General features: G+C 31.5%; 3 protein-coding genes and 1 non-coding gene across 7 annotated transcripts; 2 read left to right on the top strand and 2 right to left on the bottom strand.

Annotated features, from left to right (window-relative positions):
* Positions 1-50: 50 nt before the first annotated feature.
* Positions 51-2,015, top strand: ATPsynE (ATP synthase, subunit E). Its single transcript, XM_018461158.1, has 3 exons — positions 51-114; positions 615-771; positions 1,842-2,015. The coding sequence occupies exons 1-3, from the start codon at positions 61-63 to the stop codon at positions 1,889-1,891; spliced, it is 261 nt and encodes an 86-aa protein (XP_018316660.1). The 5' UTR covers positions 51-60; the 3' UTR covers positions 1,892-2,015.
* Positions 2,016-2,217: 202 nt separating this feature from the next.
* TRNAK-UUU (transfer RNA lysine (anticodon UUU)) lies at positions 2,218-2,290 on the bottom strand. The gene has a single exon. It is a non-coding gene; the product is annotated as a tRNA-Lys (tRNA).
* Positions 2,291-2,787: 497 nt separating this feature from the next.
* On the bottom strand, positions 2,788-7,340 carry Dhpr (dihydropteridine reductase). 4 transcript variants are annotated; one of them, XM_018461157.1, is made up of 5 exons: positions 7,197-7,340; positions 3,774-3,857; positions 3,447-3,693; positions 3,167-3,359; positions 2,788-3,086 (listed from the first exon to the last, which is right to left on the bottom strand). In XM_018461157.1, the coding sequence occupies exons 2-5, from the start codon at positions 3,837-3,839 to the stop codon at positions 2,987-2,989; spliced, it is 606 nt and encodes a 201-aa protein (XP_018316659.1). In that variant the 5' UTR covers positions 3,840-3,857; positions 7,197-7,340; the 3' UTR covers positions 2,788-2,986. The 4 variants fall into 4 exon arrangements, with proteins under 4 accessions (XP_018316659.1, XP_018316656.1, XP_018316658.1 ...); XM_018461154.1 differs by lacking the exon at positions 7,197-7,340 and adding an exon at positions 5,031-5,175; XM_018461156.1 differs by lacking the exon at positions 7,197-7,340 and adding an exon at positions 4,914-4,936.
* LOC108731073 (E3 ubiquitin-protein ligase KCMF1) lies at positions 6,962-15,199 on the top strand. Its single transcript, XM_018461153.1, has 8 exons — positions 6,962-7,188; positions 9,246-9,413; positions 10,033-10,172; positions 10,245-10,441; positions 10,912-11,104; positions 12,181-12,398; positions 12,916-13,375; positions 13,566-15,199. The coding sequence occupies exons 1-8, from the start codon at positions 7,173-7,175 to the stop codon at positions 13,758-13,760; spliced, it is 1,587 nt and encodes a 528-aa protein (XP_018316655.1). The 5' UTR covers positions 6,962-7,172; the 3' UTR covers positions 13,761-15,199.
* Positions 15,200-16,679: the final 1,480 nt, after the last annotated feature.

Below are 16,679 nucleotides of genomic sequence, written 5' to 3'. Positions count from 1 at the left end.
CGCTATTCCCTCGCATTGTGTCTTGGGCTTAATTCTTATCCACTAGCAAGCACTAGCAAGATGTCGACCGTCGAGTTGAATCCGAAACCTTTGCGGGTTTCTCCTTTCATCAAGGTAAAAAGAAGCTTCTCTTGAAACGTTCCGTCATTGCATATAATTCTGCATATCCTTGTACGTTTTATTTCATGGGAAAACACGGTTCTTCTCGATTATCTAACTGAGTCTTCTCCATCTGACGATCGGATTCATTTTATTACATAATTTATTTACTGTTTGTAAAGGTATTTAAAATTAATAAATTTATATAAAAAAATAATTAATGATAGCATTGTCACGATAGTTCGCGGTTCTGATTTTTATTAAAGGGTTTCTTTCAACGTCACCTCTCAATTTTCTAACCTTGAAAAAATTTAAAGGATTTTATTTTGCATAAAGTAAATGTTTGAAATTTAATAATTGATTTTTGGCTGTCTGTTATTTAGCAAATTAAATTTTGCCCTCAACTCTCAGAAATGAGACTTGTAAAATTAGTTAATGTGTTTATTTCTCTTTTTATAAACATTAGGATACATAAACAATCTCTGTTTTTAATTAAATATATCTGTACTTCCTAGTTTTGCCGCTGGAGTCTGCTCCTTACTGGAATTGCTTATGGTGCATACCATCACAGAAGATTGAAGAAAAGAGAGGATGCTCGTAGAGCAGAGGAGCTGAGACTTAAACCTATGCGCGACGCCAAGCTAGCTGAGGAGAAGAGACTTTCTTTAATAGGTAAAGCACTTGACTACATACATAAATATAAGGGAAGAATAACAAAAGTATAAATAAACCTTTTAAGAAGCATAAATTAGAACAGCGAAAAGAAATGGAAAATGTTTAAAATCTTTTAAAATTCTGTCACTCTTATTACATTTGATTTACACTCCAATCTTTATTTTTGCCAGGAATCTTTTATTTCATAATATTAAGTCTCATTGTCTAGAAAATGTTTCATAGAACTGTTAGAGTAACTCCGGTATATACGCCGCACCTATCAAAAACTTAATTTATTAAGTATTATTTACTATGTTTATAGTAAACGAACTATATCAGTAAAAACTTTGTACTGTCTACTATTATGAAAAAAATATTAGAAATCTAAAATATTTATTTTTCATATTAAAAAATAAACTTTTTGAAACCTTGTATTTTTGCCGCATATTTCATAGGGATGGGATATATGGCTACTCATAGGGGGAAAGGGGGTATGTACGGCTCATGAAAAATTTACAAATAATGCAAACATGCTTAATAATATAAACATGCTTTACTATTCCACTACACGTATGTATCACGAAATAACCACTAAGTCTTTTACACGTCCTACATTAATCATTTTATGTAGATTATAACTTATGATGGCGTTACTTATTACAGTGACAAATTAATTCAACTCACAATAAATTCATTAATATTAACAGTAAGAAGCTGAAATCATAACATAATACTAATATAACATAAAGGCATGTAACAGAGTAATTATGGGAAAATTACCCCCACTCCTTCTATTTTTTCTGACTTCTGTGGCGTAAATCCCAGCGCGGCGTATTTGCCGGAGTTACCCTAAATGTCTTTAATCAGTTTTTTTTTTTCATTAATTTGATTTATTATGAATCTTTTTTCATCATTTTTTAAAATCATAATCGAAAATAAAACTTTGCTAAAGAACTTTTCACTAGTCATAAAGTGAGATTGAAAGAGCACCTATAATTTTACAGATTGTGTATACAAATATGTTATATAAATGCGTTATAATATAGTTTGAAAATATATCATAAATTTGAACCTTTCTTTCTTTTCAGCGGAACAAAAAATGCTTGACGAATTTTTCGCTCCGGCCAAGGCAACATAAACATAATTTGTTTGGTGTTAGTATATATATATATAATGTATGTTACACGAGCGAAATACTGAATGATTTGTATGTATCTATAGAACTAGTCGACTTGCTACTTTAACATCATTGTCACAGTCACAGATAATACTATTTCTTTTATTGTATAAAAATAATAAATAAAGATCTGTGTAAAAATATAAATTATGTATAACTCTCTGCAAAACATGTATGAAAAGTATGAGATTTTATGATAAATATATTCCAATAAAATATGTTACATATTAATTAAAATTACTCAAATTACTGCAGAATATACTATCCCCTCTCGAGTAAAAAAAAAACGCCCGAACAGGGACTCGAACCCTGGACCCTCAGATTAAAAGTCTGATGCTCTACCGACTGAGCTATCCAGGCCTATAGCTTACTTTTTTTAATGTGTTAGTTAATATGGATACAAGTATTTATCTTGGTATTAAAAACCTAACAATTTTTTTCTTAAAAATATAATTATTCAAAAATTAATAATAACATAAAACTTTTTTCAAGACAATTTATGACTACAATAATTTTTAATATTCAATATTGAATATTTTTTAAGTAATATTGTAAGATATTAAAATATTAAAATTTACTCGATAAAAAATAAATTTTTGAGAATTAAGAATAAAAAGAAACATTTGATTATATTTGCGAAGTTCAACGAGGAGAAAAAATCTACAAGAGAGACAATTCGTGATGCTTTAAGTGATCTTCCTTTTTTGTTTTTGCAACATTTAATACAGTATATGTATATAGTTTATACATTCACAACAATAACAGATATGCAATATACACACAGACATAATAATTATCCGTTTCTTTAAATAATTAAACTTATGTATATAATAACATACAAAAATATATAATGTTGGAATGTAAGTTTAAAAATATCAAAAACATTGGTTCTTATTGATACAAAAATAAAACTTTCGAAGGACTTGCCATCCTTGAACATATCTCCTTCTTTATATAACAATAAACGAGATATATCTATTGTAATAACGAGGTATATCATATTGTCATAAATGCTTCAAGACTTTTGTTCCCATGAATTTTATTCATTTGATATCTTTAAGCCGTGATCAGATCCGTTTCATTATTCTTAGTAATGAGTTGCAGGAGAGAACCGTTAGCAGGCCGATCTTGATTTTGAGACCATTTCCAGAATAAACTATAAACAAAGATATGTATTTTTTTATAATAGAAATCACAAAATATTAACTTGATAAAATTGTAAACGTTTCATCTTACTTGGACACAAACTCGAGTGAAGTCCATGTGCTCGAGTCAGCTTTGGGCATCCATTTCCTGTTCATTGGCGTATCTAAAGTAACAGGTAGTATGCAAGCTACCAAACTGTTGGAAGGAAGACCGCTATCTTTAGCCGCCAAAGATTTTGTCAACTGATGAACAGCTGCTTTTGCCATACCATAGCCAATCATACCTAATAATTGAGCGAAATCGATCTTTTAGCGAAATACAAAGAAATGTACAATACATATATTTTATATTATCATTTATCAAAAAAAACCTGGTGTTCCTTCTAACGCCGGTTTAGCACCAGTCAAAGAAAGAAATCCTCCTTCCTTCAAGTATTCAGCCGCAATACTGGCAGCTATAATGGAACTCCAAACGCTTTGTTTCCACATCAAGTCGCTGTTTTTCACGAAATCTTTATGCGCTGCATTACCACCGGCCCATCCTCCAGCCACACAAATAATGCCATCGACTTTTTCGTTTTTTAATATATCTTTAACTTGAGTCAAGATTTCTGTTTGCTGTATAACAAGAAATTAATTAATGCCTATCGCTTATGATAAAAATATTCATAATAAAAATGTAAGCAACAAAAAATTACCTGCTGTTGCCAATTATTGTCAGGATTTACAATCATATTTGCATCTGCTTGCTCGTTTGGCTTCATGTCAATGGAGCCAACCCACTAAAAATTATGATACACATATATGCTAAGAATTATAATAAACATATACACTGTGTCAGAATAAAAATTTATAATAAATTAATAAACAAAAATAAGTTTTTATTTAATACCAATAAATCAACAATATTATATAAAAATATATAATAATTTTATAATTATGTAGTTTTTATACACAAACAATAATATAAATGGTATTAGTTATTAAAACAATATTGTTAATAAGATAATTAGGATATAATAAATATATTTGCATAAAATTGCTTTTCAGTATATAAAACATGATTTATCTGAATTATATACAGTAGAGGTAAATTGCATCTAGAAGGCTTTGTGAAAGAGAGAGGACTTGCCTGACTAGCAGTAACCTTGGTACACTTAGTTTTTATGCAACATTCTTTTAACAATCACATCTACTGTATATAAAATCTGAAGAAAAAAACTAAAAAAAAAATATTTCAATTGAATTACAAATTTTTCGAATTATATAATATAATCATATTAAAATAATATTTTTATTTATTGTTATACAAATATAGCTGCATGAAATATGTATTTTTGACGCGTAAAAATTAAAGTAATAAATTTAACAAAGTTCTATGTATATCGCTTATAATCTAGAATTATTCCGCGAAATATTTAATCCACCGCAGATTAATAAAACCAGGAAAATTGAAGAGGAAACAATTGACTGCCATTCGAATCGAATCATATGGCACTTCTATTAATTGGCGTTCGATATGCACTTAAATAAATTCCACGTAAATTACAGGAAAATAGGAAAATTTTATTGCGATAAATTCTGTGGCAAGAAAGGTTGAAACAGACGAAAATATCGATGTACGATTTATAGAATGATCGGGCAAAAGTCACCGATAAATCGAATGATAAAACTCGATTAAACTTCAACGTTATCGTTCTAATTTATTTTTACGATTTAATTATTAGGTATGCTATTTATATTCTTTTGTATACACATACATATATTAATATATATACATAAATGCCCTCTTTTCATTTGTTTATAAAATTATTTAATAGAATGTCGGGAGCAGAAACCTCTAATCAAATTCTATGTGACCGATAAGATCTTCTGATAAGACGGCTGCGCGATTAATAGAATTTCGATTACGTCGGATGCGAAGATAACATTATTCATGAGTCCCGCTTACTCACCCAATTTTGCGATTTAAATTGTGATACGCAGGCTGAGCCGAGGGCACCCTTGCCCCCGTACACAATTACACGTCCGAGTACCGCGGCCATTGTTCGATAAGTGACACGATTTTATAATACCAATCCGGAGTTCCGCGATTACTGACGGAAAAATACGAGTGCGCACGAAGCCGCGAAACTCTTTCGGAAAGTTTCGTCGTTTCGTGAAGGGATCGCCGGGTCTTGTCATGAACTATGTACTTGTAGATGGTCATCCGAGTTTCGTCTCCTCGAGATATCTACCGGTAATGCAGACTTTTCTTAATTATTAAAAATAAAAAAAATGGAAAAAGTCGGGCAACGATAATTAACACGTTAATTTCTTAGATAGAAGTGAAAGCTAAGTGATTTCTTAGGAGGATGCTAGAGTGCCGAACTCTGATGGAATTGTCTACCGTTCGTTTTATCGATTAAATGCAATTTACATACATATGATTTTAACGAATGAACAAATTATAATTAAACTAATATCGTAGTTTCCTATTTATTTTTTTATAAGCTTCAAAATCATAATCTCAATTTATACTCTCAATGTTATTCAAATTTGGATAAGTATTTTCAGTTTGATTATATATATATTATATAATTATACTAATTAGACTCATTTAATTATATTATTTAATTATATCATATGTGAAGGAATAACCTAGCTGTCATCGATATACACCTTAATGTAGTCGTAGAATACTCGTAGAATACTCGTAGAATAGGAATAGAGTTAAAAAATTTAATATTTTCATAATTGGAAGCACCTATATTATAATGAAAATTATAAATTATAAATAAAAATTATATTATACAATAAATTATATACATAGAATTTTTTTATCTTTTAGATAATTAGAGCCCATTTTTTTCAACGTAGATTAACCTTAATCTCGGTTCAATTAACTCTTCATCTTTTTCTAGTTCCAAAAATTAAATAAAGATGAAAGATAAATTGAACTGAAATTAAAGTTAATTTATTGATTAATTAATGTATTGATAAAAACAGGCATAAGTTAATCGGCGATTTATTTGATATTCGTTTAAGGGGATGCTGGAGCCGTCTGTATTACCGATAAAACTAGCGTTTTTAATGTTTTTGTTCCTGTCGAATTTCTTCGTAATGGTTTCACAGAATAAAAATTCCTTTTCCACGATTAAAATATACATGCTAATGTGTTTGTCGTTGGTGTATTTTGTATTCGAAGCTGGAAAAAATAAAAAAATACAAATTTTTTTATTCATTTTACCTTCAGCGTTGGTGGACATACTGAGATAAAAATGGATAAAGAAATCTGTAATTTTTTATTTTTTCCAGTTTCGAATACAAAATACACCAACGACAAACACATTAGCATGTATATTTTAATCGTGGAAAAGGAATTTTTATTCTGTGAAACCATTATGAAGAAATTCGACAGGAACAAAAACATTAAAAACGCTAGTTTTATCGGTAATACAGGTGGCTCCAGCATCCCCTTAAGGGGATTAACTAGCGTTTTTAATGTTTTTGTTCCTGTCGAATTTCTTCGTAATGGTTTCACAGAATAAAAATTCCTTTTCCACGATTAAAATATACATGCTAATGTCGTTGTCGCTGGTGTATTTTGTGTTCAAAGCTGGAAAAAATAAAAAATTACAGATTATAAACGCTAGTTTTAAATTAAAAACGCTAGTTTTATCGGTAATACAGGCGGCTTCAGCATCCCCTTAAAGGGAGCGATACGCGGCTGAAAAGGAACCGCCCTTGAAGAATCGCGCGAAATTCATATCTCCCTCGAACATGACGTCGGATTCGCCACGATTCGCAGCAACGTCACGGCGGTCGCGCGATGAACCAATAGGCGGCGCCGGTGGCGCTCAACTTCCACCAGAATCCTCGGTAGGTCAGTCTAGCGTGACGTCACGTTCGTCAGCCTAGTTGGGTTAGGTTTTACGCTGGAAATTCTAACGACAAATTTTTTGTTTGACGATTGATGTTTTCCCCGTGTCGCGTCGATTCGTAACCGAGCGACACCGAGGTGCCCACGGCAACGACGGTCGACGGTCGTGTCTCGCAGAGCATACGATCGCGAGGGGTTCGCGTAGTTCGGCGTATATGAGAATTTTAAACGGAAAATGAGTCGACATGAAGGTACGTACGTGCTCCGATCAGCAAGTCAGCCCGCGGGACGGGCGACCGCGCGGAAATTACGCGGGTCCGCCGCTGCGGCGAGCGATTTCTGGGCCGCGTCGGGCACGCGGGAACATTCGCCGAAGGTCCGCGGCGACCCGCGACGACGTCCGTGGGACCGTCGAGCCGCGGGGGATGTCCTATTAACACGGGACACGTCCCGCGAGCTCCCGTGGCCGAACGGGCCTAATGTCAGAGGCCAGATGGCAGCACACGGTGAAAATTCACGCCAATTTCTGTGGATTTTCGACGTTTTCCCATGAAATCCCCGGGGATCCGCAACGATATTCAGTTTCCTTTCGCTTTAACCTATCGCCTAGTCGTTGACTACCACGTACCGTCAACTGTCAGACCGTCCTACCACCTCAGCTGACTCCCTTTTCATCACGGTCTCTTAGCTCCCAGCCCGTGCTCCTGATGAGTCTTCCCTTTTTGCAGAACATATTGCAGCCTTTTCCCTATGTTATCGCGATCCTTCCGCACGAAATTCATTCTACAGACGGTCAATAAAAATTTTGCATAGCGACCCGTGCTCTCGAACGAACCTTGTCTGCTGTCCTCTCGAGATCACAGCATCGCTGCTTAATGTGTGCCATAAAAATGATATTATGAGCCACATTGCTCTTCAGCCTCTGGCCTTTGAGATTTTAATAAGCAGAATTAAGCTTCATAATCTATTTAGTAGCATGTATCTATAATACAGGAGAATCCATGTGCTTCTTGAGTAGAATTTATCTTTTTTTTTTTCGGAACACGAGATACATTGTTATATAATTATCATGTCTGATATAAAGATGATAAATCAAGTTGACAAGTGCCACTTAGAAATTTTAGTGTTTATTATGTATCGTGAACTTTAAGTTTAATGTTTTATTGTAAGCTCAGTGCAATATTATATAGATTTTTTGTGTCCAGTTTATAAATATGTGACAAGTTATATCTTTTCATGAAATATTCATCATTTATTATTTTGTGTTTATTGTACTCAAATAACATATACCGTCCTAAATCTTGCTTTTCATTATTGCAAGACAGTGACTCGTATTTACTGCACATTGCTATTTATAGTTGTATAATCATTTGACTTTGAACATTGTAGCAATAATTCCTTATTGGCAAGTTACAAGTATTCTTTGGGTTTCTGTTTCGCATAATGTAATCATGGAATAAACTTTGTTGAAAAAAGAATGTTTTAAATACAATATAAGAAATATTATTTTAATTAATCTGTTGTTACACGTTACTGTATATTTGAGATGTTTAAAATTTGTAAGAGAGATGTGCACACAGATTTTCTTGAAGTCATGGTTTATTAATCACTTTTTTAAGTAATATGCAAATATTATTCTTTCTTTTTCTTAATTAACCTTCTGTCTCTTTCATTTACATATATTTTGCGTCATTCTCTTTTTAAAAATATAATTTAGAGTTAATGCATATATGCAAAAAATATAGTTAAAAGGTATTTTGAAATTTAAATTAATTTTAATATATTGAATAGTATAAAGTTGATTAATTCCTCTGTTTTATATATAATTTATTTTTATTTTAATATTTAAAACTACTTGGTAATAGTTATGTTGATATATTATTCCTTAATTTTTTCAAGACTAAAAAAAAGCAGTAAAATTGTTATTAAACCGAAAGGACTTTAATAATATGTTAAATCATAATTTACTTTTATATACATGCTTATTATAATTCTATTTATAATTTGACGTATTATTAAAAGCTTATTGTATTAAGTGTAATGTTAAGATATAATTAATAAAACATAAGATAATATTAAGGTAACATTAATAAAAATAATTTAAAAGTAAAAGTTTATTTTTTACTTTTTGGCTAATTAGTTATTATAACACATTTATTAATATAAAATAATAAATATATAAATAAATTGTAATAACGAATTAGAAATAGTTAAAATATATATAAAAATCTGAAATTTATGTGTATGTGATGTGTAATAGTTTTTAAAATATTTTCACAATCACACATATTAAACATTTTCGTTTTAGGGGTTAGCTGTGATTCCTGCTTGAAAGGAAATTTTCGGGGTCGTAGATACAAGTGTCTCGTATGCTACGATTATGATCTATGTGCTATCTGCTACGAGGGAGGCGCCAATACTACTCGCCACCTCACAGATCATCCTATGCAATGCATACTTACAAGATCTGACTTTGGTAAGGTTCGAATTTAACTCTCTGACGACAAGGTAGATTTTCAGAATGTATTCAACAAGGTGGAATCTGTTCAGGATTCGGTCTTTTTCATCTAATCAATATACAAAATTCGTAAAAAGAGTAAATAATTGTACACATACATGAAACTTCTTTTATTTATAGATGAGAAAAAATACAATAAAGTTTATTAATTTACTTTAAATAATTGCAATAAAACAAATTTCTTAACTGACGAAACCGTGGATCATCTCCGATCCCGACTTTGTTATTAGAAGATTACAATGTAATATTTATTTCATTTATAATTAATTATAAAAATTGAATATACGGAATATCTTAAAAGCATTTTATATATTTTAACTTTTTACGTTTATTTGACAATAAAGTATACAAGAAAAAAGATATTTATTTCAGTACCAAACGCTCTTTTACTTAATTAATAAATACGAGAAAAGTAATGAATTTTTTTGCAAATCAAGCTTTTGTTGATTAGATAATATTTTTTGTGTATTCTAAAGTATCATAATTATATAATAACAATTAAGTAATTTATAGATGAAAGATGTTACTAAATTAAATATTTGTTGATCCATTTATAAATGATTAACTTTCTGAATAGAACTATACTATGGTGGTGAAGGAGTGAGTGTGGAACAGCCCCAATCTTTGACTTGTCCCTACTGTACAAAAATGGGTTTTACTGAGGCTACATTACAAGAACACGTTGCTGCTGATCATCCGGATACTTCATTCGAAGTTGTATGTATATCAAGATTATAATACATAGCAATTATATATTATGGGTGTATAACTTGTATATTTTTGTCACAGGTTTGTCCAGTATGCGCAGCAGTGCCAGGTGGAGATCCTAATCATGTAACTGATGATTTCGCTGGCCATCTGACACTAGAACATCGCAGTGGGCCAAGGGACCTGATTTCTTTCCTGGATGAACCAACTGCAAGTAGACACGGCGTTAGGCGGATACCGCATCCATCCAGAGCCGTTGGAGCGCCACGTGGACGTAGGTATGTACAAGATTGCAGATTTATTAAATAATTTGTTAATACTTATCAATATTCAATATTACATGTAAATATGTATAACAAATATTTTTTAGGAATATTATTTCTAATTGAAAATTTTTTCATAATTATATATTTTATAATTATATATTTTATAAATAATGTCATTTAAGAATTTTATCTTTGTACAATTTTTTAATATATTAGACTTTTTTGCAAATATATATGTATATTATATCTATGTATAAATATAAAAGAAAGGATTTATCTTTTCCATTTTTATAGATATAAATTATCTCACAAATATTGTATTTTCTGATGGATAGTGATAAATTGTAAATGTTTTTTTCTTAATGAAATTTGATTTAATTAATGAAAAGTTGTTATGATTAACTACAATTTTTTAATATCAGCATCACACCATTATCACTTCATTTTAGATAATGTTCATTAGAGTATCATTGGACCTGCAGGTCCAATATGCATTTCAGTTCATCTGGAGGACTGAGCCCAAGTAATCGCGAAGGTATAGATCCAATTGCGGAGTTGCTATCTCAATTGTCGGGAGTACGCAGAAGTGGAGGTGGAAGTGGACAAAGTACATCAGCCCCCACGCAGTTACAGCAATTACAAATGCAACTGCAATTAGAACGACAACAAGTTCTGGTAAAATTCATTTTTTTATTTAAAAAAAATTATATTTTTTATTACATATATATAATATTTATTAAGTTTTGTATAATGTCAGTGTCATGTATGTCATTATGTCTGAAGAACTCAAGTCGAGTCGTATTTAATTACTTATATTAGAATGCGTTGTGATTCAGAGCTATGTTTGTATATTAAATTGCGTATAAAAACTTAATTGTAAAAAAATTTACAGATTGTGAAATTAAAATTAAAACATTAAAATAATTGATTGAAAATAATTTTGAACCAATTATAATACTTAAATGTATAGATATAATATGTCTATAATACATTATGTAGGTTGAAATTAATTTCAAATCGATATATGACGCTGATATATTACACATTCATTTGTACTAACATTTTAACTCTTTTGTTATCTCCGTTTTCTCTTTTTTTTCGTTTAATAATGAATATATAGAGGTTATTTATTGAGATAATAAGATGTTGTAATAACTGAAAATATAAGAGTATTTATAAATAAACATAAGAACATTAGAAGGATAAATAAAATAAGGAAAATAGTGTAGTGTTTAGAAAGAAGAAGAGAGGTCAGTCTTCAAAAATTTCGTTTAGTCAGTGACTTGTATTCATTTAAATTATGGACTTTAATCTAAAGCAAGATTAAGAAATCTGGACAATGATAATGACAAATCAGGCTAAAGTAAGTTACTAATTTCTTTAATTTTGATTTATTCTGCCGAAGCAGCAGATATACTATTGATATTATATGTATGTGATAAATTTTATATTAGTATTTAATATTATCTATATATTACTCTACATAAATTAATAATTATTTATTTTTATGTATTTTAATTGATAACTGGTGAATTATTTAAATGATTATTATTGCAATAGTCATGTGATTTTTATAAAAAATGTTAGGCAAATGACTAGTTCACTTTTTGTTTCCACTCAGTTTTAGTCATGTGTAAGTAACAAATTTTGACTTTAGTTATTTCTTGTAGCTTTAATTACGATAAAACCTTAAAAGGTTTAATCGTTTTTTACATATTAAGCAATATAATTACTGAAATAAAATGTTTTAGGCTGCTAGACAGCAACTCGAAAGATTACCCAGAAGACAAACGCAAGTGATCGGTTCTGTAAGTGGAGGCAGCGGGGGTGGCAGTGGTGGTGGTGGCGGTCATACTACTACTATGGGGACAACGAACAGTACAAGTAGTAATAATAACGTGACCAATACGGCCAACCCGTCCGGTGTGTCTTCTACTAATTCACAGAATAATATGTCCCTGTTACCCAGGTATGCGTTTTTCTTTTAGATTTTTGGTTAAGGACATATATCCTAAAGTTGCTAATATATAATGTTTGTACAATTTATTGATATTAGTCTCATAAGTTACTTTTAAATGTATTTTGCTAACGTGGATATTAATTCACATATATTCAAAATTGAAAAATCATACAATGTACACACAATAACAATAATAATTAGTCAAGCTTATGATCTAATGAAAAAAATGTTTACTCTTTTTTTTATCAACCTATACTAAATGTACACAGGATTGCGTGTTGTAAATAGTTGCCAAAAATTGTATTATAAATATCTACATATCTATTTCAGGCAACACTGATATTTATTTTATCATATATCAACATATGATATTTATAATTGAAAAATGTATAGCTATGAGCAACAAAGAAAATAAACGTATATATATATATATATATAATGTAATTGAATAAATTGAGACAATGAAAAAATATTGCTTGATTATTTAATTTGATAAACGTAATTATCCATCTTTACATTTGTTTAGATGCATCATAACCACGCCGTCTGATTCGCAACTGCAAAGTATTGAACGCGAGAGTGCAAATAGGAGCCTTTTTGCACGTGAACTTATTGTTGGAACGCTTTCTCAAACATTGTCAGAATTGATGCAACAGCAGTGTGCTGTGCAAACACCGGCGTCAAATGCGACTACTGCCACGACCAGTCCTGAAACACCAAACGCCAATACTTTCATTGTTTCTGCGAAGAAATTGGGAATAACTCAGGAAGCGAAGAGGGAACAAGCGACAAGTAAACACGTAACATCACAGGCATCTATGCAACAAAAAGAATCGCATATTCTGCAGGCTGCTGCTGCTGCTACTACTGGCAGCGTAGGTTCAGGTCTGCAAAATCAGGGCTTATCCTCGAATCCTAATAGCATTGCAACACAAAATCCACCTATAGTTCAAACATTGATGCATAGCGTATTACCTCAGCCATTGGTAAGCATCTATTTCTCTGGCAAATAATATATATTATTATACTAATTTTTCTATCACTGCATAATTATTATGTGGATGTTATGTCGATGTTATAACACGCTATATCTGGTCCCGAACATAATATTGTCGAACGATAATTGATATACAGTAGACAATCGAAATAGTCCTCATAGAATTTCGTGTGACTTAGGTACTGCAGCAACCACTGCCGCCACCAATTAGGAATACTGGTACCGGAACTATCAGGGAACCGATAGCAGCTCCGGCGCCTGCTTACCTCAGAGGTGGAGTTGGCTCGGTCGGAGTGACAGGCTCTTCGCGTAGGAAGCCGGTTAGGGCAGTAGATGGCAGAAACCAATCTACGGAACCGCCACCCCCACACTAACCCCTCCTTAGCCCGTGTGTACCCATCCACCACCCTGATTCCTCACACAGGATCCCCTAGCACTAGTCCTAGCACTGTTTAGAACACCTCATCATTATTGTTATTATTATAATATTATATATTAATAATTATTCGAAACGCCCTCTCCTTTCTTTTTCCTCCTCCTTCTCCTCGTTATCCTCGTCCTCATCCTTTTGTGCCCTAATGCTATTACAACTTTCCCGAACTTTAATCTCGCCATTTTTGCTGTTACGTGACATGGAACAAGGGCAAGGGCTGATTCGCTAGCCACTACGGCATATTTGCGAATAATAATGTACATAACTCACACTTCTTGCAGTCATGCTCGAAATATATAGAGTTCGTTCGCGTGTATTACTTTTCTTCGAATGAGTCTTGCCACGTTCTTCCACGCTGACGTGCTACCACGATACGGCGTTACCTTTTATCCACTGGAGAGCAGGTGTTTGCGAACCAACAAAGTATAAAAAAAGTGTAAAAAAAATTCGTACGAAAACAAAGCGACATTAGCGTTTATTGTTCGGTTAATAGGTATCGAAAAATAACACGAACATGTAAGAATCAAGATCAGCTGATATAAAAATTCGACAATGTATTGATAATATATGTATCTATCCATGATGGTAAATGAATGTATACGCGAATATAGCTTTTTCATATTGCATTTTGTGTATTATACACGTTTACCGTTTCACTATATAAAATTCGAGAGATTTTATTGGTCTACATATCCAGTGCAAATCGAACAATCGATTGCTAATGTGCTGTGTATTTGAAAAAACGAAATTCTCCCCTCTTTCAGATAAAAATACACAAATACAAAATCATGCCTGGGCTGGTCCGTAATACTAACGCTTTTAAATTGCTTTAACCTACAGATAACTTGTCCGGAGCACTAATAGTGAAAAAATGATACACAAAACGATTGTAGGAACGAATGTCACGAATGATATGATAGTGCAGAACAATGTTACTGCATATTTTTCAGACGACTATTTAGATTATAATTCTCGTTATAATAGACTCCTGTATGCTTTACAATCAATAAATCATTGGTATAATGTACAAAAAAGGCATTTATATAGTCTATAATTATCATTGGTAGTTTACACGAACTTCCTTTATCTTTTAATTCTTTTAAGTAAAGTTCACTCGTCGTGGCATTTTATATACGTCAGACAGAAGAGTTTATGAAAAGAAGGGACAAATATGTTGAGAAAAAATTTTATATATTAGACACTCCTAAATATTTAGATGTTTAATTGAATTGAGATTTAATTTAGTTGGAAAAAATTGGTACTAGCGGACCATCCCTTGGCACATGGCATAAAAAGATGATGTCGTAAAGTGGAGAGATTACATTTAGACATAAATTATTATTTTATATCAACCATTAAATTAACACTTCAATATGTCGTATCTGCGGCTTATTAAATGTATTTAATGTTTCACTAATGTTTAAATACTGTTCGTCAGATTATTATAATTTCCGGATTATTGTATATTATGTAATTTTACATTAGATGTACGATTTGACGCACAGAGTTGAGGAATAAAGTTTCTTTTAAAATTAATCACTCCATTTTAAGACACTAAATAACTAAATAACCTTAAAAAAATTATGATTTCTACCAAAATCATATTTAGATCTATATGTTTATATGTTTAAAAAGCGTAAAGTAAACAATTTTTTCATATCGTGATTCGGAAAATCTTTAAATTTTCATGTCATGAATGGAAATTTTAAATTTTTCTTTTTATTTTTGTCGAAAAAACGAAACGAATCTTTCCACACAAATATACCTAATATTTTTTATAGATATATATTTGTTTATTTCTTTTATAAAATATATGCAAAACTAACATCGGTAACATTGTATCGCAGTATGCGTGTGATGTGTACGGATGCATCTGTAAGGTTTCTATAGAATAGAAAATTTCGAAGATGCGCGTATACATAAGCGTTATTCGTTTTCCTTGTTTCTTCGAGTACTTATATTTTCTTCTCTTTTTTGCATGTTTACTGTCGTATATAATCTCTCTTGCCCTATCATCAATGTTTTCTTAATCTAAATTGTCTTTCACCTAAGATCCCGTGTGAGCGTGTATCTGCAAGATGTGGTGGCTCTGGAAACCATGCAGCGTTTTACAAAGTGCGCAAAAATGATATATACACGCCGTGTAGATCTATAAAAAAAAAGAAGAGTTAAAATATTTAGTGTGAATCTATATGATAGAGTATAAACTTCAGAGCTTGACCATCTTATTTTCTATGCGCAAGGTCGAGAAACTTCAAAACTAAATTTAAAAAAAAACCAATGATAAAAGAAGCTGTTTAACTTTTAATTGCCGTTTCTCCGATATATCGTCTAAACATTTTTATTGAATATTTTGCTTATCTCCTTACCCGTACTCGACATATGTATATTTTGATTGAACGAGTGTTTTGTTTCTGAATAATTATTCACGATCTTGTACTTTGTATTGTGTAATTATATAGTTGCAATTTACGAAGAAATAGATCCGAAACGTAAATAAAATGGGGTGCACTTAATTGCCTTAATGCAGGATGCCTGAAAAATTAATGGGAGGACTCGACAACCCTCTTTGAGAAGCGGATGTGCCTGCATTGCGAAAGTCTTTGCGCATGATACTCCGTGATGAAGTTAATACTGTACTGAGCTAATCTTAATAAACGTATGCGTATATAAAATTATCAAATTGCGGATATTTGAGCGAATTTATTGCACCGTTATACATTATGAATCGACTACAAGTCAACGATGATTTATCGCCTGATCCGAGATCAGTTTGTGTTTAGGAACGAAGCAAGACTCTAATACAAGTCTAGTTTCTCAATTTTTGTCAATTTTCGTCGGTTTCTATAAATGATCAGAA

Source organism: Mycetomoellerius zeteki, unplaced genomic scaffold, assembly GCF_001594055.1.
Source record: "Mycetomoellerius zeteki isolate Tzet28-1 unplaced genomic scaffold, Tzet1.0 scaffold12, whole genome shotgun sequence".
Lineage (NCBI taxonomy): Eukaryota > Metazoa > Arthropoda > Insecta > Hymenoptera > Formicidae > Mycetomoellerius > Mycetomoellerius zeteki.
This window is presented reverse-complemented; position numbering and strand designations above follow the sequence as displayed.

What these genes read in the sequence shown, in the direction of transcription:
- ATPsynE (XM_018461158.1), top strand. Translation starts at nt 61, where the DNA reads ATGTCGACCGTCGAGTTGAATCCGAAACCTTTGCGGGTTTCTCCTTTC. An exon ending in GGGTTTCTCCTTTCATCAAG is followed by an intron (nt 115 to 614) that starts GTAAAAAGAAGC and finishes TGTACTTCCTAG; the next exon opens with TTTTGCCGCTGGAGTCTGCT. An exon ending in GAAGAGACTTTCTTTAATAG is followed by an intron (nt 772 to 1,841) that starts GTAAAGCACTTG and finishes CTTTCTTTTCAG; the next exon opens with CGGAACAAAAAATGCTTGAC.
- Dhpr (XM_018461154.1), bottom strand. Translation starts at nt 5,120, where the DNA reads ATGGCCGCGGTACTCGGACGTGTAATTGTGTACGGGGGCAAGGGTGCC. An exon ending in AATTTAAATCGCAAAATTGG is followed by an intron (nt 3,858 to 5,030) that starts GTGAGTAAGCGG and finishes CATAATTTTTAG; the next exon opens with TGGGTTGGCTCCATTGACAT. An exon ending in TCACTCGAGTTTGTGTCCAA is followed by an intron (nt 3,087 to 3,166) that starts GTAAGATGAAAC and finishes CTTTGTTTATAG; the next exon opens with TTTATTCTGGAAATGGTCTC.
- LOC108731073 (XM_018461153.1), top strand. An exon ending in GGAGCGCCACGTGGACGTAG is followed by an intron (nt 10,442 to 10,911) that starts GTATGTACAAGA and finishes TTGGACCTGCAG; the next exon opens with GTCCAATATGCATTTCAGTT. An exon ending in AATATGTCCCTGTTACCCAG is followed by an intron (nt 12,399 to 12,915) that starts GTATGCGTTTTT and finishes ACATTTGTTTAG; the next exon opens with ATGCATCATAACCACGCCGT.